Source organism: Pteropus alecto, unplaced genomic scaffold (genome assembly GCF_000325575.1).
Source record: "Pteropus alecto unplaced genomic scaffold, ASM32557v1 scaffold134, whole genome shotgun sequence".
In the NCBI taxonomy this organism is placed as follows: domain Eukaryota; kingdom Metazoa; phylum Chordata; class Mammalia; order Chiroptera; family Pteropodidae; genus Pteropus; species Pteropus alecto.
In genome coordinates this window covers 10,243,880-10,265,938 of record NW_006436283.1, presented here as the reverse complement: position 1 = coordinate 10,265,938, position 22,059 = coordinate 10,243,880, and the positions used below count along the sequence as shown (strand labels likewise).

The 22,059-nt window shown below is 38.0% G+C and overlaps 1 protein-coding gene across 6 annotated transcripts in view; it reads left to right on the top strand.

Moving 5' to 3' along the window:
• The window catches only part of CEP112 (centrosomal protein 112), a 328,322-nt gene that overhangs the window by 225,074 nt on the left and 81,189 nt on the right, over positions 1 to 22,059 (top strand). For 5 of the 6 annotated variants that reach the window (XM_015589808.2, XM_015589807.2, XM_006912420.3 and 2 more), the window contains one exon: positions 18,216 to 18,278. The exons of the other annotated variant lie outside the window; for it this stretch is intronic. In XM_015589808.2, the coding sequence (XP_015445294.1) occupies positions 18,216 to 18,278 (63 nt within the window). The remainder of the gene's footprint in view (positions 1 to 18,215; positions 18,279 to 22,059) is intronic. 6 annotated transcript variants of the gene reach the window in all.

Here is a 22,059-nt window from a genome sequence, read left to right as displayed (position 1 = left end):
ATTTCAGGGTTTCCAAAGTTGATGATATTCATTTATTTAAAACAGCCAATCTCAACTTGTTGGGCTCTTTTCACAGAAGAATCACAGTAGATATGAGATAATATAGCAGAAATTATGTGCTTTATAAATTGTTGTTCTAATACTTTTATTTAAGAAAATGCTCTTAGTCATATACTCGGTCAGTTAGCGCTGTGGTTCCCAAATTGGGCTGATTGATCATCCGAAGCAGCAGAGAGCTTTAAATGCAGATTTCTGCACCACAAAATCCTGGCCATTCTGGTTCATCAGTTGTTAGAATCTCAAGTAACATTTTTCGCTTTCACTCTGGTGTCCCTTCTCCTGCTTTCTCCTTTTGTTGAGATCCTGTTTGGGGAAATATTTTTCAATGTGATAGCTCATTAACAGACATTTGGGCTTTGCAAAATCATTTCTCGGGATTTTGGTTTTCTATTTTAGTTTCAGTCTTCTGTTGTCATCCTTTTATTGATTTTTTTCTCTAGCGAATTCTAAAGGATTTACACTAATTCTATAGCAAAGTGATCAGTGATCAGTGATCAGACATCAGACATAAACAGCACCCCCCCCTTCAAATCATTTGAAGATTAAGACCTCCCCATTCCAAATGGAGTCAGAATAACGAGTTATTGGGATATAGATATGATGGCCTGTCGTGCTGGTTTTGGTCTGAAAGTAAGTAAAAGGCCAGTTGGTGAGTGTGTGCATCAAGTATATCCCCAAGGGGAAGCGTTAGACTAAGATGGAGTACGTAACAGGGATACTGCAAAAGTCTAGTCTGAAGAAACTGAATAGGCTGAGGAACTTAGCGTCTATAATAGGGGCTGGGGAACAGCCTTCAGAAGATCATGGAGATTCTATTTGCAGGCCCCAAGCTCTTTTAACAGGCTTTTTCTTGTGCCCTCTGATAATGCTATGATGCCTCCTAAGTCCAAGCCTCCTAGATTGGAGCCACTTTTTTAGAGCATCACCAGGAAAAACCAAAAGCAAGTAGAGCTTTCAGAGAATGACCTGAGCCCACGTGTTTGCTATACTTCCGTGCAAGGGATCACAGGAGCTGAGGACTAGAGAGGTTAACACTGCAGAGAAACGGGTTCAAGATTTTGTCCCGCTGCTCCAGGCTTACTCGGGCTAGTTGCTGACGTGAGTTGATGTGATCATATTTACATTTTAGATAGAACACCAGTTTAAAGGAGGTGGATATATATCAGATGGCCCCATAACGAGTTATTGGGATATAGATATGATGGCCTGTTGTGCTGGTTTTGGTCTGAAAGTAAGCTAGGAAGGCTGTTGTAAAAATTCAAGAGTCTGGGAAGGTTATATATTTCTAAGAATTTGTCCATTTCTTCTAGGTTATTGAATTTAGTGGTGTATATAGCCTTTCATATTATTCTTGTATAATCTTTGGTATTTCTGTGCTGTCCATTTTAACTTCTCTTTTATTTCTGATTTTATTTGTTTGAGTCTTTTTTTTTTCCCTTAGTGAATCTAGCCAGAAGTTTGTCAATTTTATTTATCTTTTCAAAGAACCAGCTCTTTATTAACTTTTTCTATTGTCTTTTTGTTTTCTATGTCATTTAATTCCGCTCTAATTTTTATTATGTCCTTCCTTCTACTGATTTTGGCCTTCATCTTTTCTTCTTTATCTAGTTCTTTAGAGCAGTGGTCCCCAACTTTTTTGGCACCAGAGACCGGTGCTCCTATGAGAATCTAATGCCTGATGATCTGAGGTGGAGCTAAGGCAATGATGCTAGAGCTGGGGATTGACTGCAAATACAGGTGAAGCTTCCCTTGCTGGCCCGCTACTCACCTCCTGCTGTGCGACCCGGTTCCTAACAGGCCACAGACCAGTACTTGTCTGCTGCTCCGGGGTTAGGGACCCTTGCTTTAGAGTATAATGTTAGATTTTTCATTTGAGATTTTAATTTTAAAAATTAATGCTATAAACTCCCCTCTTAGTACTGCATTTGCAGCATCCCAAAAATTTGGATATGTTGCATTGTCATTTTCATTTTTCTGTGTATCTTTTGACCTCTTATTCTTCTTTGATCAAATAGTCGTTCAGTAATGTGTTTTTTAATCTCTGTATATTTGTGATTTTTCCAGCTTTCTTCTTGTAGTTAATTTCCAGTTTTATACCATTTTGGTCGGAAAATATGCTTGGTATGATTTCAGTCTTAAATTTCTTGAGACTAATTTTGTGCCCCCAACATATGGTCTATCCTTGAGAATGTTGCTTGTGCACTTGAGAAGAATGTATATTCCGTCATTTGGGATCGAAAGCTCTACAAATATCACTTATGTCAGTTCGGTTTAATGTGTCATTTGAGGCCAATAATTCCTAATTGACTTTCTGTTTGGATGATCTATCCATTGCTGTCAATGGGGTATTCAGATGAAATATTAACATTTTCAACAATATGGGTGGATCTTGAGAATACCATGCTAAGTGAAATAAGTCAGATGGAAAAGGATAAAATCCATATGATTTCACTCATTTATGGGATATAAAACAAAAAGCAACAAACAAAACAAACGAACTCATAGACACAGACAACAGTATGATGGTTACCAGAAGGAAAAGGGGTGGAGGGAGGATGAAGAGGGTGACGGAGTCATATATGGTGATGGAAGGAGACTAGACTTTGGGTGGCAAGCACACAACGGAATATATAGAGATGGTATTTTGTAAAATTGTACACATGAAACTTATATAATGTTATTAACCAGTGTTACCCCAATAAATTTAATTTTTAAAAAAATCAGGAAAGAAAAGTCGAGGACCTAGAAGTAAAAATTGGCAGGACTGTCAAGGGTGAGGGGGAAGGATTCTAAGAAATTCTTCTCAATTTCCAATTTGGGTGACTAAATGAAAGTGCCATTAACAAGAGGAGGAACAGATTTGGAGAAAAATGATGGGGTTCATTTGGGACAGTTAGCTGAGTGCCTAAGAGATATCTCAGAGAGCGCAGGTCCCATATGAGTCTGATCTGGATGCAAGGGATGTCGAAGCTAGAGATAAAGAGTTGGAAGTCATGTCAACAAAAAGGCGATTTAAAACCATGAGTGGATTTTTAAAAGGATATAGGAAGAACAGATGGCATGGGGCAATTCTTATTTAAAGTCAGCTAGAGATCAATAAACGATTGTCAGAGAAGCACCTGGAGAACCAGAAGAGAATAATGTCATGGATGCCAAGGGAGTAGGAAGTTTTAATAAAAAGTAATTTAGCAAAAGCAAAATTTAATCTTTTGAAAAACTAGTAAAATACAAACTTTCTGAAAGACTAATCAGAAAAATAGGGAGAAGGCATAAATAGATAAGGGAGGAAATGGAGAAAATGGCTACTGATCCATTAAAGATTGAAAAGATTAATAGTATAATAAATGCCAATAAAGTTGAAAATCTGGATAAAATAGGAAAAGTTTTAGAAAATGTGATTGAGGAAATAGAAAACTCTAATAGTTCTACAGGTGTTAAATAGAACATTTAGTTTTAAGTATTTCATCAATGAAAACATCAGACCCGAATGAGTTTATGCTCAAGTTCTTATCCAACTTTCAAGGAACAGATGATTTCAATAATATATAAAATCTATCAGAAGAAAACGAGGGGAGTATTCTCCAGTCCATTCAAGGCCAGTATAATTTTGATATGAAAATCAGGGGCAGTAAAAATAAAATTACATACCAGTCTCATATTTACTGTTAAGTGTAAACTTTCTAACAAAAAAGTAGAAATAGAATCTAGCAATATATAAAAAATGATTGTGACAAAGCGGATCTAATGCATGAATTCAAGGGTAATTTATTGTTAGCAACCCATCAATATAAATCCACTGCATTACCAGATAAAAGGGGAGAGAATGCATATGATCATCTCAGATGAAGAAAAGAAACTCAGTCATTAGTCATTAAGGAAATGCAAATCAAAACAACAACAACATACCACTTCATATCCACTCAGATGGCTATAATCAAAAAGATGAAAATAACAAGTTTTAGCAAGGATGTGGAGAAATTAGAACCCTCGCACTTTGATGGTGGGAATGAAGAATGGTGCAGTCACTTTGGAAGATCGTTTGGTAGTTCCTCAAAAAGTTTAACGTACAGTTACCTTATGACCTAGCTATTCCAGTCCTAAGTATATGCCCATGAAAATGGAAAGCATATTTCCAAAAGAAACTTGTACAAGAATGTTTGCAGCAGTATTATTCATTGTAACTAGAAAGTACAAACAACACAAATATTCAAACAACTGATGAATGGATAAACAAAATGTGGTACATCTACATAATGAAATATTATTTGACAATGAAAAGTAATGAAGTATCGATGCATGCCACAACAGAGGTGAAATTTGAAAATGTGCTAAGTGAAAGAAGTCAGTCACAAAAGACCACATGTTCCATGACTCCATTTATATGAAATGTCCAGCATAGAAAATCCATAGAGACAAAGTCAATTAGTGGCTGCCAGCGACTTGTGGAGGAGAAAATGGGAAGTAACTAACAAGTGTGGGGTTTCTTTCTGAGGTGATGAAAATGTTCTGGAATTCGATAGTACTGATAGATATATAGCTCTATAAATACACTAAAACCCACTGAATCGTAAAGATTAAAGGTGTAAAGTTTATGATATGTGAATTATATCTTAATAAAGCCTTTATTAAAAATAGGAAGTCTGACAATGCTAAGTATTACTGAAAATGTGGAACAGAAAAAACTCTTAGATACTGTGGTGAGAACATAAGATGTCGGCGGCGTTATACTGTGAAGTTGAATGTTTGATTTATGAACCATCAATTCAACTCCTTAGCACATGCCTTAGAAACTCACAAATATGCACCAGAAGACATGTACAGGAATGTTCACAGCTGCATGGCTCATAGTGAAAAACACTTGAAAAGTTCAGATGCCCAGTAAAAGAAAAATGAATGATTTTGATCTGTTCACACAATTGAATATTCTAAAGCAGTAAAAATGAAGAAAATACAATGTCAAATGAAGCATAAATAAATTTTAGAGATAGTGGTGTGTGAGAAACAGACATTTCAGGAAATTACATAGAGCATGATTATGTTTGTAAAAAGCTAAAAAAAAAAGGTAAACCTAAATCATCTGTTAGAGGTACTTATACATAAGATAATTTTTAAGCAAAGCAATAAATAAAATTTAAGAGAGTGGTTTATTTAGGGAGGAGGCAAGCAAGCGATGGAGTGGGGTGGGAGGAAGCACCGACGTTTCAATGCTGTATATTAATTCGTCTGGTTATTTTAGGAGGGTCCTTTATCATGTTTTTTAAACACACAAAATATTATGTTTCTTTTGTATGTGTCAATTATATAATTTAAACATTTACAAATAAAAATTATTAGCAATGGCACAAGCAGCAGAGTACCCAGGCTTTGAGACATGTCTGGATGAAAATTGCTCCCCTACTAAAGAATCTGAGGTAAATAGTTATCGTCATGGGTTCAAAGTGGAAGAATGAGCAAGAAGGAATAACTAGAATTGACTGCAAGAGATGGACTTTGATAGCTAACTTTTCTAAAGGCCTGATCCTATCTATAGTTTTGTAAGCTCAGCTGTAGTGAAGTAACTTCTCTCTTGCTTCTACTTATTCATGCCTCAGACCTCAGCATTACTCAGCTAGTTCACCTCCAAGGTCTCAGGCTGTCAGGCTCTCCTTTTGATCACTCTTGCCTTACGTTTTGTTTTCCCGTCCCTCACGCTTAGAGAACCTGGCCTTTGTCCTCATTCCAGTGCTTGCTCACCACTCTCCGATCCCTTGCCATCTTGAACTTCTCCCATTCCCATCTTGCCAAAGCTCAGTTCCATTTCATCTTTGTTGTCCACTTTATCTGCAAGTCGTAAAATAATGCCCAGGAAAATGAAAAAAATTGCCCATGGTCACACCACCCAGGTTTAACTTCAAAGCTCGTGCTGTTAACCACTGCACTCAACTGCTAACCATTTGGCATAATCGCTGGAATAGTCAAAGCGACTTGAATTAATGAAGAACATGGTTGGAGTGGGTTTGAGGGTCTGGGTGATGAGAAATTCAGCTGCACAGCAGCAAAAGTAACTGAAGACCCTATGTTTGCAGACAAAGTGGGAAAGGACATATTTTATATAGGCATCGTGCTCACTGTTGTCACATGTTTTGAATATTATTTTTCAGTGAATTGGTATAGTAATTCTATCTCACTATGGACGATCCTGGAAAACTAGATAAGCTCTCGGACATTTTTAATTAGGAAGAGCTAATGACTAAATCTCTAAAGAATGTCCTCTCAACACCTATTCCAAACTTCCAAATTACCCAATAGAGGAAATAGAACTTTTGTTAATTATTGAGATTACTACTTTATATTGAACTCCCTACAAATCTAACATAGCAACTTCCTGGAATGCATTATTTCATGACATTTTTCTTTATACAAATGAGCCAAAACATAGAAATTTTTCAAAAATAATTAGTAAAATATTAATGTGATTTATGAGTATGCCAAATGAGAACATCTAACTCCTAAATTCAAAACTTAACTTGAGATAATTTATTACTTGACCAATAATTTAGTTATACCATTTGACCATTGGAAAATGTCAATATTTTTTGGCGTCTGAAGTCGAATATTTGAAATGGATCTTCTATTTGCTACTATACCAACAAATGTGCCACTCATATGTAAATATATTAAGTATATTTAAAGTTATATATGTTAAAATTTGTTAAATACAGTATTCATTTTCTTTTTGTCAAATCATGCAATATTAGATTTTGGTGTAAAGCATAACAGTAACAAAAACATAAAATTATTATAGAAAGTAGAGATTCTTAAAAAAATTTATTGACCCCATTTACATTTGGTCTTTGATGATAAGGTTTTTTTTTTTGCACATCAGAGAATAGTTGCTTCTTCCCTTGAGCAAACTAAAGTGTTTTTTTCCTCCATCATTCTCTTCAAGTTTATATTTCTGCTTGAGTAATAAATGAGTTTCAGTTTCTGTGGCCTCTGCTTCAGTGCTTCTCTGAGGGTGAGCTTTGGAAATATGATTAGATCTTAATTCTTTAACTAGTTCCATAAGCTTGTTTCACAGTTTGCTTTCTTATTCAGCGAGTGGGGTGGAAATTCATGTAAATCTTCTGTGATCATTTATGGGTGTTAGCCATGTAAATGTATATGTCGCAATGGTGAGAAAATTACTCCTTGTGAATTACAGTAAGAGCATAAAATCAACTGTCCTGTGTTATTTTTTAGGTTATCTGCCATTAAATACACATTATTTTAGTCCACAGTGTTGACCACAGTTATTCATTCTGTGTGAACAGAGAATGTATCTAATACTGATTCAGCATTTTCAGAAACAGGGCCAAATTTAGGAATATGGGCACTTTTTCTGAGAATGGATTTACTAGTATTTACTAGTACTAGATACTCAGTAAATACTAGTATTTACTAGTACTAGATACTCAGTAAATACTGCTATTGATAATGATACTACAGCCCCTTTCCTAAACTGTCTAGTTTCTTCCTTTTTTAATAGAGAATGTAGCTTCTCTCCAGCGTTTTTACAAAATAACCAAGCAGTAAAAAAAAAAAAAACACACTTGAGAGTTTCTAATTATTAGATTCTGGTCCTGGGTAAAGCAACTATGTAAAATGACTCAATCAGTTTTCCAGAAATGAATTAAAGCTGAAGAGTCACTAAATAGGAAGCACTGACATTTACAGATGTTTTGCTATTTATACTAGTTTGCCATTTTCTCAAGTCGGGTTTGATTTTTTTGGGTTTTTTTGGTTTGTTTGTTTTGTCTTTTTTTTAATTTTCAAGGTTTTGTTTATTTCAGTTCAAGTTGAAATTTATACATAATGGTAGAAAAGAATTAAAGAATTCTTTAAAGTACCCTTTCCTGTAATAATTGTATGAAACTGAGAACTTATCCTTGACTCAAATATTCAAAAGTCTTAGGATGCAACTTAAGGAACTTTATCTTATTCATAGCTGTATCCTGACCTGGCACGTAGAGCTAGGATCTGAGCCAAGTACCACGAAAGTCTTACCCTCACCCTTAATAGTGATATACCAGAAAAGGGCACAAATCTCAGGTCATAAATTTAGAAGTGCTTATTTTACTATAATCTCAATTTCTGTTTTGAGTCACCATTTGGCTGTGTGGCAAAAATTTCGTACTTCAGTCACCTCAGACCTCAGTCACTCTCCCCCTTCCCAAGGACAGCACGTAGGCCCGGGGGCTCTGCCGTGCCATGGTGTGGGATGAAGCATGGGGTCCTGTTCCTGGGCACCACCCGTCCACCCAGGCATCCACTGAGACATCTGTTGTCCCCACTGATCTCTGGTAGTCAGTGGATCCGGGTCACTTCTCTGTGATCCCTCCTTCCTCTATGGGAGCCTCTGAGACCTTCCATTCTCTTTGCTGCGTCCACACTGTTCTCAGACACCCAGGAAGTTTTACATTCTTCTTGCCCATGGTCAGGGAGAGGTGTGAGTGCACAGGGAACTGGGTATAGCAGCCTTGCTGACCTGCTTACACACACACACACACACACACACACACACACACACAGCCCATTTCTGCTTTGGGTGCAGTGTATACAACAGTGTGGCTAAGAACGCTGGGTCAGACAGCCCCTCGCTCCCTCTGGCGTGCGGCACAGGCCGCCCTGGCCTTCCACTAGCCCTGCCTGTGTGGTGTGTCCGTGCTTTCCCCATCCCTCAGGCCCAGCCCAGAGAGTCAGGCCAGAAACAGAGCCTTTTCTCAGGAACAGACTCATAGACAAGCATTTTCCCTTCACTTCAGACTGTGTCTCATTCCCCCAATCTGGAGAATCATTTCTAGTCTGGAGCCGGGGAGAAAGTGAGGGGAGCAGGCAGAGTAAAACCCACTTTGATTGACTTTTATGCCCCGATCCCATCAGCCCAGGTTATGATCAAAGGCCAAAAATTACCTCTTCTGTTTTCTGGGCACCTTTGCTGTGTCGTCCTTCCTGAGAGGCATAGAGGTGGACACCAAGCTGGTGAGGGTCGAGGGGTGGACGAAGATACCAGGTTGGAAACTTCAGAAATCTTCTGATACATGAAAATATATTATTGCACATAAAAATCACTAAAACGTCAACATTGTTACTCTGGATGATAGATTACAGGAAATATTATATGTATTATATACATGTAGTTTCCTATACTAAGCATGTATATAATTTTTAAAAACAGCTTTATTGTTATAAAATTTACAAACCATAAAATTCTTGTTTAAGAGTATGGTTAATGAGTTTTTAATAAACTTACAGAATTGTCAACCATCACCACACTCTGTATTTACTTTTATAATAAAAAAATATTGAATAATATTAAAATGGCCTCTTTATGCAGTAAGGTCATTGATGAGTCGAATGGAGGGAACAGTGTCACATTGAGGAAAAAAGAATGGTTAGTCACCACGCTTCTCAATAAATATGTCTTGAACTAACGAGTAATTGAAATGGAAGTAGAGGGTAGAGATTCCTTTTTGAGAAATGTGGCTGTGAAGGAAGAAAAGGTAGCTTGGTGCCTCAAATATACCATGCTCCTTCAAGATTTTGTCCACATTATTCTCGTCACCTGGAATTTTCTTCTCTTTCCTTTTTCAGTTAATTCTTATTCATCTCTAGCAGATAACCTTGAGCACATTTTTTAACCTTCCCATCTCTCAGTTTTACTGTCTATAAATTAGGATAATAATCTTGCCTATCTCAGAGTTTTTAAGAGAGATATGTCTAAAGCACTTAAAGAATATTTGTCAGAGTAAGTGCAAAATAAATATTAGTAGTTTTGTTGCTGTCATGATCATCATCATCATTATCATCATCATCATTATCCTTTAATATTCATCTCCTTCAAAAGCCTCTAATGTGAGGTATCTCATAGTTTTTCCCTAATAACACCCTGTGCATAGCTCTTTCATGACGCTTATGCTGTATATTATGTATTTACTTATCTGTCTCCTCCCCAACTATTTTAAATCTTTACCTCTGTAAATATGCAGTGCCCAACACAGAGGACGTACTCAAAGTAAATATTTGTGAAACCATCACAGGGATATAGGAGGATTTCAGGGAGGGCTGTGTGCGTGCGTGCATGCATGTGTGCGTGTGTGTGTTTGAAAAACTAGCCTCTTTGTAATGGAAAGGAGTCAGTGTAGGAAAAAACAGTGGTGATATGAAAGGAAGGAAGACTGGGGAGAACTAATGGCGTTCGGGCTTTTGATGGTGGGACTCACGTTGTGGTGAAGGAACTTTACTCCATTAACCAGTTATCATGATGTATTTTCTGGAAGACTTTATGTGGAGCTGATATTATTTCTTCCTTAGATGTTTGATAGAATTCACTAGTGAAACCACTTGGGCTTGAATATAGAAGGGGGTGTGTGTGTGTGTGTGTGTGTGTGTGTGTGTGAATACAGTGGGATGGATATAGGACTCTGAATTTTCTATTTCTTGAGTTGCTTTTGATAATTCATATCATGTAAAAGATTTATATATTTTGCCTAAATTGTCAAAAAAAATTGATAACGTATTGTTCATAACATTTCCTTATTGCTCTATTAATGTCTGACGGATTTGATATTGATGCCCCTTCTCTCTCATTCCTGATATTGGTAATTTATGTCTTCTCTGTTGTTTCTCAGTTTTATTTATCTCTTCTCAAAGAACCAGCTTTGGTTTCATTGATGTTCTCTATTGTTTTTCCGTTTCCTATTTTATTGATTTCTACTGTTATGTTTATTATTTTCTCTGCTTACTTTTTTTAAAAAAAAATGCTATTCTCTTTCGAGCTTCTTCAGGGGAAGCTTATATCATTTATTTTAGATCTTCCTTCATTAACTTAAAAATATCTTCTAATTGCCTCTGTGATTTCTTCTTTGACTCATGGGAATTAGGTGTATATTTTTTATTTTCCAAATATTTGGGGATTATGAGATACCTTTTTGTTATGGATCTCTAATTTTATTTTCACCAGAGAATGTAGTGTGTATGATTTCAATCCTTTTAAAGTTTATTGATATTTGTTGTATGTCTCATAATATAGTTTCTCTTGATTAATGGTAGGGCTGGTTGCCAGTGTTTTTCAGATCATCTGTTTCTTCACTAGTTTTCTATATACTTTCCTGTCAGTTCCTGAGAGAGAAGGGTTGAAATCTCCTCTATTATAATTTGTGGATTTGCCTGTTTCTCTTTTCAGTTCTGTCACTCTTTGCCTCATTTATTTTGAAGCTCTTGAAGTTAGGTAATACACATTAGGATGGCTGTATCATTCTTATGCATTAAATTATTTCCCATTAGGAAATATCCCTCTTTTTCTTCTGTTAAGCTTCTTTGTTCCCAAATCTACTTTTATATTAGCATACTGTCATATTCACTCATGTTTTCTTCTGCGGCGCTGAATCTCTTGTTGATCCCATCCAGTGAAACTTTTCATTCAGATAATATATTACTGTGCTCTGGGCTATTTAGTTTTTATTTTTTATTTCTCTCATTATGTTCATGTTTTTGTTTAAATATTTGGGTTCACCATCTCTGTCATTTCTAGGTCTAACTCTATTGACTGATTTTTCTCCTGCTTACGGCTCACATAGTCCTGCTTTTTCTCATATCTCGTTATTTTTTATTGGATGCCGGACATTGTGAATTTTATGTTGTTGAATGCTGAATTTTCTTCACTTCTTTTGAAAAATATTGAACTTTGTTTAAGAACCAGTTACTTGTTTGATCCATTTGAGACTTAATCTTCAAACTTTGTTAGAGCAGATTTAAAGTTGACTTTAAGGCTAGTCTAACCCCGTAACTAAAGCGTGACGTTCTGTGATGACTCCATTCTGATTGGTCAGAACTCAGATATCTCTCAGCTTTGTGTGAGCTTTGGAAAGTACTTATCTTAAAACTCACCTGCCACTTTTTACTTCGTCCTACAGAACTTAACCCTATATGTGCACAGCTTAGTGTCAGCAACAGTCTCAAGGGAATGCCGGGACTTCTAGGGACTTCTGTGCGCTCCCTCCCGTCTGGTGCCTTGCCCCCCCAGATTCCAGCTGCCCCCATCTTCCCAGCCTCTGGTCTTCATCTCCTCAGTTCACACTACCGCTGTGCTGTGCTTCAACTCCCTTTCTCTATGTTCGGACCCAGAATGTGCCTCCAGAAAGGAAGGGGCGGTTGTAGAGCCTACTTCACTTTTTCCTTTCTCTTCACGGGGCGACAGTCCTGTGCTTCTTGTTTCCCAACAGCCTAATCCTAAAAGTTTTTCTTATATTTTGTCTAGTTTTCTAGCTGTTTACTGTAGCAGATTAAATATGGTTCCAGTTACTCCATCATGGCTCAAGCGGAAATCATGAATTTTATTTATGCTTCACAAATTTGTACCTATTTATTAGGAGGTAAAATATAGAGATTTTCAAGTTTGAAAGTTCTGTAAATATTTCAGATTAAATTAAATATAAATATCGGTTGTGAATTCTCTGAATACTTCTGTTGTAGGGTTGTGACAGTTATGTATTAACATCTGGCACCAACTTGTGTTAACTGTAGTCAGTGTTTGAAGACGCTTCAAATAGATGCCTACAAAGCTTCTGAGTAGAAAATACTGCTAGAAAATAATAATTTGAACTTTATGCTACATTTCAAGAAACTTGGAAGCATGCTTTTTTTAATCCTAAAAACAAGTATTTTATTCAGAAACATATGCTATTACATTTTAAAGAAAATTATCTTTATTAGATCTGGGCTTGCCTTAAATGTAAGTATTCTAGAGGAGTCTCCTAATTTTCTTCCAAATCACCTTCCTGGAAATCATGAATGTCTGAATTTTCACTGTTAGTGATAGGAAATGGAAAATCAAGGAATGAAGAACTTTTTTTTGAGTTAAGGCACAATGCAAAGTACCCTGTGAGAATAGGGTAGCATTTTAAGGTGAATAACAGCCGTTGACACCTTTGTGACAATTAGTTGGTTTGTTGCTTTCCAGTTGGGTTTTAAACCCAAGATTTTGACAAGAATTATATAGAGAGAGTGGACCAACCCAGTGGGCTCTTTCACAGGGAAGAACGACCTGAGGAAGAGGCCGTAGGAGAGCAGAGGGACCTCAGTGCTTGGTGGAGGGCACAGAGCAGGCCCAAGAATAAGCAGGAACAGTGAGAAAGAGCCAGACATTGAAACAGCAGCAGCAACAAAACAACTTTGGTCACTTCAAAATTATTATTTTTTGCCTCATCTGTTATTCTGTATCTGTTCAGGCCATGCTGCAGACGATTGTTTGAAAATTGTATTTCTCTACAGTAATGATAGTTATGAAAATAAGTCTTGGGTTGAAATACCTAATCCTAACTTAGTTTTTTGTATGGAAATAAAATGTACCATCAGTGCCATCCTGAGAAGAAATTCATTCAAAAAAGCGTTTTGGGGACAGTTTGCATGATAAATTAGCTATTAAGTTTCAACCATGCAAAATCAGAACCGTTTAGATTTATCTAAGAAGTTCATAAATTTGGGCAGCTTTGACTTAGGTTCAAATACATAGTAAAAACCTTGAAGGTTGATAAATTAATTTTATTTCTTCGATTACTCTCATTATTCTCCAGAGTATTGGTTTTGCCCCATGTAGCTACTATCAGTTCTAGAAGTTTTCATATCACCAGCTGGTCTCACTTTAAATTCAGTGCTGGTAACTTCAAGTGGACTGTAGTTCTTCCTGGAGTCCTGGGACTCACAGTATATTCCTCAGTCCCTTCCCAGTTTCCTAGATGCCTGTTCATATCCTTCCCTCACACCTCAAATCTCCCAACAGCCTCTTCTGCCATCCTCAGGCTTACCTGATGAATCTTTCCTTCTACTCCACGGGGAAGATGGGAAGTTGCCACCACTGTGCCTGGGGATGATTTACCCGCACTTTCCATCAGAGGCCATCTCTTCCTCCCCATGTGCTCTAGATCCCACGCCTCGCCTTCACTCAGGGGCATCTGTCAGTAAATCTCTGGCATCATCTGATTTCCCTTGCACGGTCAGATCTTTCCCATAAGCCTACACTCATGCTCTTATTTCTCTCAGCTCACAGAAGAAAACAACCAAACAAATCAGCCTTTTCTTCACCTATTTCCCCTGAAATCTCCAGCCCGTTTCTCTCCTTCCCTTTGTAACAAAACTCTGAACAAATTGTTTGTATCTGCTCCAATTCCTCTCCTCACCCTTGAGCTCCCTCTAATCTGTCTTTCATCCTCATCCACTACACCAAAATTGCTTTTATCCCAATGACCAATGTCCTCCACATGCTTAAGCCATGTGGTTATTCCTCAGTCCTCACGTTACATGACCTCTCTGCAGCATTTGCCACAGTCTAATAGTCCTTGGAACATTTTCTTTACTTGGCTTCAGGATTCCTGGATTTCTTATCTCTCTGGCCATTGTCTGCTTTCTTCCTCATCTCCAGCCTCTTCGCATGTGCAGGCCCAGGGCTCAGTAACTTAGACTTCTCTTTTTATATACACTGTTGCCTTGTAGCATAGTTCTGTATGCCATTTATATACTGACGTCTGTATTTATGCTTCTGCCTTAGACCAGTCCCCAAAACTCCAGACTCTAATACCTACATTCTCACTTCAGCACCAGATGTCCAGTAGGCATCTCCAAGCTTAATGTGTCCAAAACTGATCTTGATGATCTCCCCAAACCTGTTCCACCATAGTGTTTCTGATGTAAGGTAATGATGACAGCCCCATTCTTCAGTTGCTTGGGACAAAAATCTTGAAGTTATCCTTGATTCATTTCTTTTCATCATATAGCATATCTAATTGATTCCACTTTCAAATCTCCCTCAGAATCCAACCACTTCTCACCACCTCCTCTGTTACCATCCTGGATTTTTAGTGAGATTCTAAAAATCTCAGATGGCTTCTCTACCTGATTCTTGCCCCAAACAAGAGCTAAGTAATCTGATGAATACTTGTATTAACTCATGTCACTCTTATACGAAAACTCTTCAGTGACTCTTCATTTCACTCATCTTAAAAACCACATTCCCCAGTTGCTTCCAACACCATGCAGGGTCTAGCCCCTTGAGCTCTCTTAGACCTCGTCTTGTCCAAGGGAGACATTGCTCACTGATCCAAATACACTGGCCACCGCTCTGTGCCTTGAGCGTGCCATGCGTACCTCTGCCTCAGGGCCTTTGTGTTGGCTGTCTCTCTCTGCCCGGAGTTCACCATGGATCCCTTGTCTCCTGCAGGTCCTTGCTTACATGTCATCCTCTCAATGAGTCCTTCCCTAACTTGCACATTGAAAACATTATAAACTGCCCCCTACTTTTCATCACTTCTTATCGCTCTCCTGCTTTGTCTTCTCTGTAGCCCTTATACCATCTAACATATTATTACTTTTATAAGTTATTTTGGTTACTGTCTAGGATAGATGTTCCATAAAGGCAGGGAGAGGCTTTGTCTTTTTTGTTCACTGGCCTAGTCCTGATTGCCTGGAATGGATGAATGAATTGGATAGTTAGCTGTGAAGGAACTTATTTGAGTTTGTAGGGTTCTGGCCTGGCTAGCATAGACGCATGAAGAGAATCTGCAGCTGAGACACAGGCTGTCCCTGCCCTAAACAGCATCTCTGACTCCAACTTTTTTAGAGAAAAGCAACTTAATCTTTATGACATTACAATTTTTATATTTCCTAGTGAGTAAATATTTTTAAAGCACTTAACAACAGTGCCTGGAATATCGTAAGAGCTCTGTAAGTGTTTATTAGATCAGCATTGAATACTTTATCAAGCATTTTGTGATTTAAAAAATATTGGCAGAATGCGAACCAAGACAAAGAGAACTTCAAGAGGTTCAGAGTGGCCTTAATTCTGTAATGGAGAATGGCTTCGTTAATTATAGAGCTGGAATGTAGTCTGATGGCTTACCAGAAAGAATAACAATAGTCGTATACCTTCTCTATTCTCAAAAAACAGAACTGCCCAGTGTACTCAGTGGGATTATACATAACAGAGAGATTTATGAAATAAACTCTAAGGAATCGCTTTTGAACTTAAAACACATGACTGTTGTGTTAGCTCAGGTTGTGTGACTAAGCAACCATAAACTAGATGGCCTATCAAGAACCGAAATGTATTTCTGACAGTCTGGAGGCCGGAAGTCTGAGGTCAGGTGCCGGTATAGTCAGTCCCGGCGGGAGACCTCTTCCCATGGCAGGCTGAGTCTCCTCGTCACATCCTCACATGGCAGAAAGGTCTCTGGCCTCTCCCGCCAAGGGCACTAATCCCATTCATTCGGGCTCCACCCCATGACCCAACTGGCTCCCAGAGGTCTTAACCTCTACGAACCACACATTGGGGTTAGGGTTTCAATGTACGATTTGTTCCCTAGCCACCCCTGCCCCCACCCTTGATTTGCTCTCTGGAAAGATGGAATGAGAGAGACCCAGGTATGGCTGAGGGCAAAAATGAAAACGGGATTGTGCAAGAGTCAGTATCCTGAACACCTGTGTGCCCTTCTGGAAGCCTTGGAAGCCAGATCTGTGCTGCCAGGCAGTAACATGGGGGTCGCAGCTCTGGGCAAGATAGTCCAGGAAGAACGTTTGGTCACATACTGACATGGGAAAGTCCAGGCACCTCTGTGACCCCATGATGATGTCTGTCTATCACTAAGCCTGCACATTTTAGAGGGCCTCACTTTAAAACAGAAAACCATAGGTTACCAGACAATTGAGGAAACTATCTAAAGTAAAAAACAGAGACCAAACCAGGCTGGCAAAACAAATAAATAAAAGGAACCCAGAGAAAACACAGATACTCATCAGATCAGACAAAAAAAATAATATGTGTGTATGTGTAGATACAGACATAGATGTTTAAAGGTGTATATGAAATTAATAACCTCAGGAGAAATAGAGACTATATTGAGACACATCATGCGATATGCTCTGGCGGGTGAAGCACCCATGCTCTGCTGTTCAGGATTGAGTCCTGGCTCCAGCACTTCCAGCTGTGTGATGCCGGGCAAGTTACTTAACCTCTCTGTGCCTCAAGTTCCCCATCTGTAAAAAAAGGGAGCGGTGATGCTGTTCAGAGCATCAACAACAACAACAACACTCTTGGAAGTTCCAAATAGTATGGCAGAATTTTTAAAGGATCCAATAGAAAGTTTAAAATTAAAAGTTGAGAAATCTCTATAAAAGATAAAGAAGACAAAGAAATCGAAAATAGAAACAAGAAAATAGAAACAATAAGAAAAAGCCTGAGAGGTCCAGCCACCAGAGCTTCAGAGAGACAACAGAAACGAGGGAGAGACACAGGGAGAAGAAGAAAGGAAATCACGAGAGTAGTGACCAGAACCTCTGGAGGTGAAGGACATGAGCTCCGGTCAAAAGGGCCCACTTAGTGCCTGCACAGTGGGGGATAAAAAAGGCCCCGTCCAGGGCATGTCACTGTGACACTTACAAACACTAAGAGTAAAGGGAAGATCCCAAAAGCTTCGAGAGAGCGGGAAAGCAGGTTCCATACAAAGGATTGGGACTCGAGTGGCAAAGGACATAATCGAGTTCTAAGTAATGCACACTTACTCTGGCAAGGCCACCCTACCTCCAGGACTTAAAAAATGTTTCATTTAGATATATTTGTCACTTCGAAAAATAGTTCTGTGTGTTAGGCAGAATGGGGGCTCAACTCCGCTCAATGAATCCAAAATTCTCCTGTCTGCCTCTGCCCAGGAGAATGTATTTATTTTTTCTCTTTAAACTAAGGGAATGAGTATTACATTTTCCTCCTCCTCCAAGTCCCTCTCCCCCTCTTTCTTTTCCTTTTTCTTCTCCTTTCTTTCCTCTCCCTTTCCTCACTTTACCTCCTGAGTCTTCACACTCTTGCTGTGTCTGTTTCTGTCTCTCCTCCTCCTTTTCTCTCTCTCTCCACAGAAGTCTGTGTTTGTCTAATAATTGGCAGGAGAGGTCTTTTTTTTTTCTTTTTCTCTTTGCTTTTTAAGTGATGAATAGTTGGCATTAGATCAAAGACGAGCCCTGTGGTTTTCTGGCTTCTCCAGAAGGGCGGAGCAGCTGGCACCCGTCCCAGCTGCCTGGTGAGAGGCATGTGGAAGAGATACCAAGCTCACAGGTCCCTGTGTGTGTGTGTGTGTTCACATATGTGTGTTTTTCAGGCCAACAGCAGGCTGAAGCAGATTGAGAAGGAATATACTCAGAAGCTTGCCAAATCTTCTCAGGTAAGAACGCTAGAAGAAAAAAAGCCAAACCAAAACAAACAACAAAGAAACCTGCTCATAGAAGCATTTGTACTTTAGAGTTAAACTTAATTCTCTTCGGTGTCTCCTGGATTAGTATCATATTTTTGATGGGTATATGGATAAATAATATATGCTTTTAATATTTATTTAAAAAATTTTAAATTCGGCATATTGAACCATTTAAACACACACGCACACAATCGAATGTTGTAAAACTAGCCTGTGCACTTGAACAAGCCCAGGCTGCTGCGTATTTCACAAGGGCGGGGGATGCACACCTACGTTTGTGACAGCAGCTCGATACCATCTGTGCTTTTTTGCAATATTCCATTTTGCTAAGTCTAAAGACTGCTGCTCAGCAACAAAACTCAAAATGACAAATATTCTGTGTTAAATTAGCTCAATCATTGACTCTTTTTGGGAAAAAGAAGAATTATAAGTGCCTATACCCATATCTTGCTGTACGTCATTACTAGTGTAGGTTTAATACAAAAATGACCGATAATTGGGTGCTTGTCTCTACTTGAACTGATGCTCAGAGTGCTTTTCCTGCACTATAAGTTGTTATTTTGATCCTATAGTATCATCTAGGGAATCTCAAACATTCCTTAGTTGTACGAGTAATTCTAAATAAATACTAATTTTCATTTTTACAGATGGATAGATTAAGCCAGTTCATTTTGTGGGCATCATAACTAATGACTTTAAAAATCAGCTATTCTTAATATTTTTGCATGTAACTAATGACTTTAAAAATCAGCTATTCTTAATATTTTTGATTTGAGGTACTAAACTGAAATTTATGTACCGTTTCATGAGTTACCACACAGTGGTAGTAACAGCAACACAACAAAACGATAATAAAATCAAGAATTTTATGAGGCACTAACTATACTGACTCATTCAGTCTTCTTCATTCATAATAACTCTGGGGTTAGAAACTATTATTGGCTCCATTTTTCCAGTTGAGGAAACTAAGACTCGGAAAAATGAGGTCACACAAGTTAGCAAATGACTAAGCCAGGACCCAACCTGGCTCTGACTTTGAAATGAAAGCTCTTAACCTTGACACCCCAAGCCTGGCCCAGTCCCTCACATTTTTAATATGGCAAAACTTCGGTCATAATAATCATGGAATTTCTTAGAATATACAATTATTTCTAAAATGTGCATATGTTATATAATTCACCTCCCATTAGAAAAGCAAAATGTGTTTATTTGAAAGATGATCGCCTTGACTGCCATTATTTTAGACCTTCCTTGAGGAAGACACGTGGGGAATATCCTTTTTTACTCACTGAGGAAGATTCTTATAATCAAGAGAAATCTTATTTCTCCAAAAGTTAAAGTTTAAACTAAAACATGAAAACTCCACAGCTGGCATACCCTTACTCCCTGCTTATTTTGCTTTATGTGAAATGGGGCGGCAGACCGAAAGTGAGATATAAGATAGCCAACAATGCTTAAATAATGAGCGTAAACATGAGTATTTACGTTTATCTAAAGGAATGCATGAGGAAGCCCGATTAGTTCATATTAAGGCAAATTAAATATAAGTTAGTGTAGAAGAAAGCCTAAGCTTTGAAGTCCTGCAGACCCGAATTTGAATACCAACCCAGCCACTTACATGACCTGCCCTCTCTGGAATTCAGTTTCTTCATTTGTAAAATGGGGGAATGAGACTTAGGATAGTCATAGGATAGTTTTAAGGGTTAAGTAACACAGTGCCAAAAAGGTGCTTAGCCTAGTACCTAATAAAGTATTTAATAACTGTTAACGCTTATAATAGTCGTATTAAAATTGCAATAGAGGAAGGAAAGGAGGGAGTGAAGGATAAAAAAAGGTATGGCATGAGCAAGAAATTCTTTATTTTTATTTCTTGTTGGGTGTTTAAGAATTGATAAAAATCTCCCTCCAAAATTTGGCGAGGCATAGGGTTGCTAAATATTTTTACAAGTAAGGACATGAAGAGGAAGAGGAGGAGAAGGAAGAAAAACCAATTAGTAACAACTATCACGTACTAGTACCATCATTTCATAAATGAAAGAACAGTGCAATGGCAGAAAAGAAAATAAAACCTTAGAAAGGATAAAACATAGTTCATTCTTCTCATAAAAGGTAGGATGACAACCTTACATTGATAATATTTTGTTTGCCTACCTCTAAATATGAGAAACCTCGGTTGACAATCCAGTCAGTTCAGATAAACAAATTATTTAAAAATGAACATTATAAAACAGAACCATGGATTGAATTTTCTGTTTTCCAGTTAGAGTTTGCTGGAATCTCTAACTCATATCTAAGCTGAGGAGAATGCCAGAAGCAAAGTTTCTTAACTGTTTATTAGATTTTTTAAAATTCTCTCTCAAAAAAAAAATTAATAAGACAAATGCATTAGTAATGAACGCATATGGTGCCCAGGAGACCATCAGGTTAAATTTGGAAAATATTTTAAATATTTTTCTCCCTTAAAGGAAGTTACTTGATCTTTAAGATGTTATCAAGTTTTTAGGACCTAATAGACCATGTACACCAAACCCTTGATGTACCCAGGACCGTGACCCTTCTGGGATTCTCTGCGTTCGCCAGGATGGCAATGTTTGCGTCATCTCTGGGCACACTCCCGAATATTATTGTATCAGAATCACATGTTTATTCTTCTTACGTTAATATTACATACTCACCTTCCCTTTTCAATTTTAATGCACTTTTCCCCACTCAACTGACTCACTTGGTAGCCATTTGTCAAAGAAATATTGCAGATCGCAGGAGCGTAGGCAGTCGTGGAGAAGACCAACGCTGGACCGCCAGCAGAGCCCACCCACTGCCAGGGGACCGGCCTCCCCATCGCCCCACGCTGGCTCCCACATACAGATACAGATTAGTGTCTGGGTGTGTTCACGTGCCCCCCACGCCCTCCAGGGGGCCACCCAGAGTGCCAAAGCTGCCGAGAAGCCACTCTCGCACTTATGCAGCCGTGTTCATGGACCTTCCCAAGTACTCCTTGTCTTGTCTGTTGTAGTTTACAGAAGAGCTTTTCAAAAATCTCAATCTATGCCATGATCTGGAAAATCCATAGAGTGAGTTAAAGGTGAAATCTCAACCTCTGTTTAGAATCCTCTTATTTTTAAGACCTAATAAGACCACTGACATTTATGCAAAGTATTAATTGCTTAACAATAATTAGTACTGTCGTTTTTGTGAGTTAGGTTGCTTACAGCATCAGCCCAAAATAGCTCTCTCCTTTTGCTTTCCAAAATATTGATTTTTTAATATTCTTGTGGAAATGTTCTAATCCATTTCTTTCTCTGAAGCTAATACAGGGTACACATTAGTCGAATTTTGTTTTGTGGTTTTTAATTATGATTCAGTGAAAACGAGTGGGGTTTGATTATGATTATATAGATTCGTTCTCATTTTTCTTAGAGACTTTTAACATTATTATTCTGAGAAAAGACTAGATTATCTCAATATCATATTTTTAAATTTGTTAAATTTACTATGATTATAGTTCCACTATAAACATTTATTGAGTCCCAGTAACATGCCCTGAGCTAAGGTGAAAATTGTCTATTGTCTTATACTCTGTGTATACAACCAGCTGGTTTGTTCCTTACCTAAAGCATCTTCATCTAGTTAGTGTGATTATTTCTCAGTCTTAAAGTAAATCTCAAATCTGTTTTGAAAAATTATTCGTGTTTTAGCCACATCTGTTATCTCCATCTTATCTGTCATCTGTCAACCAGTTTATCTATTTATC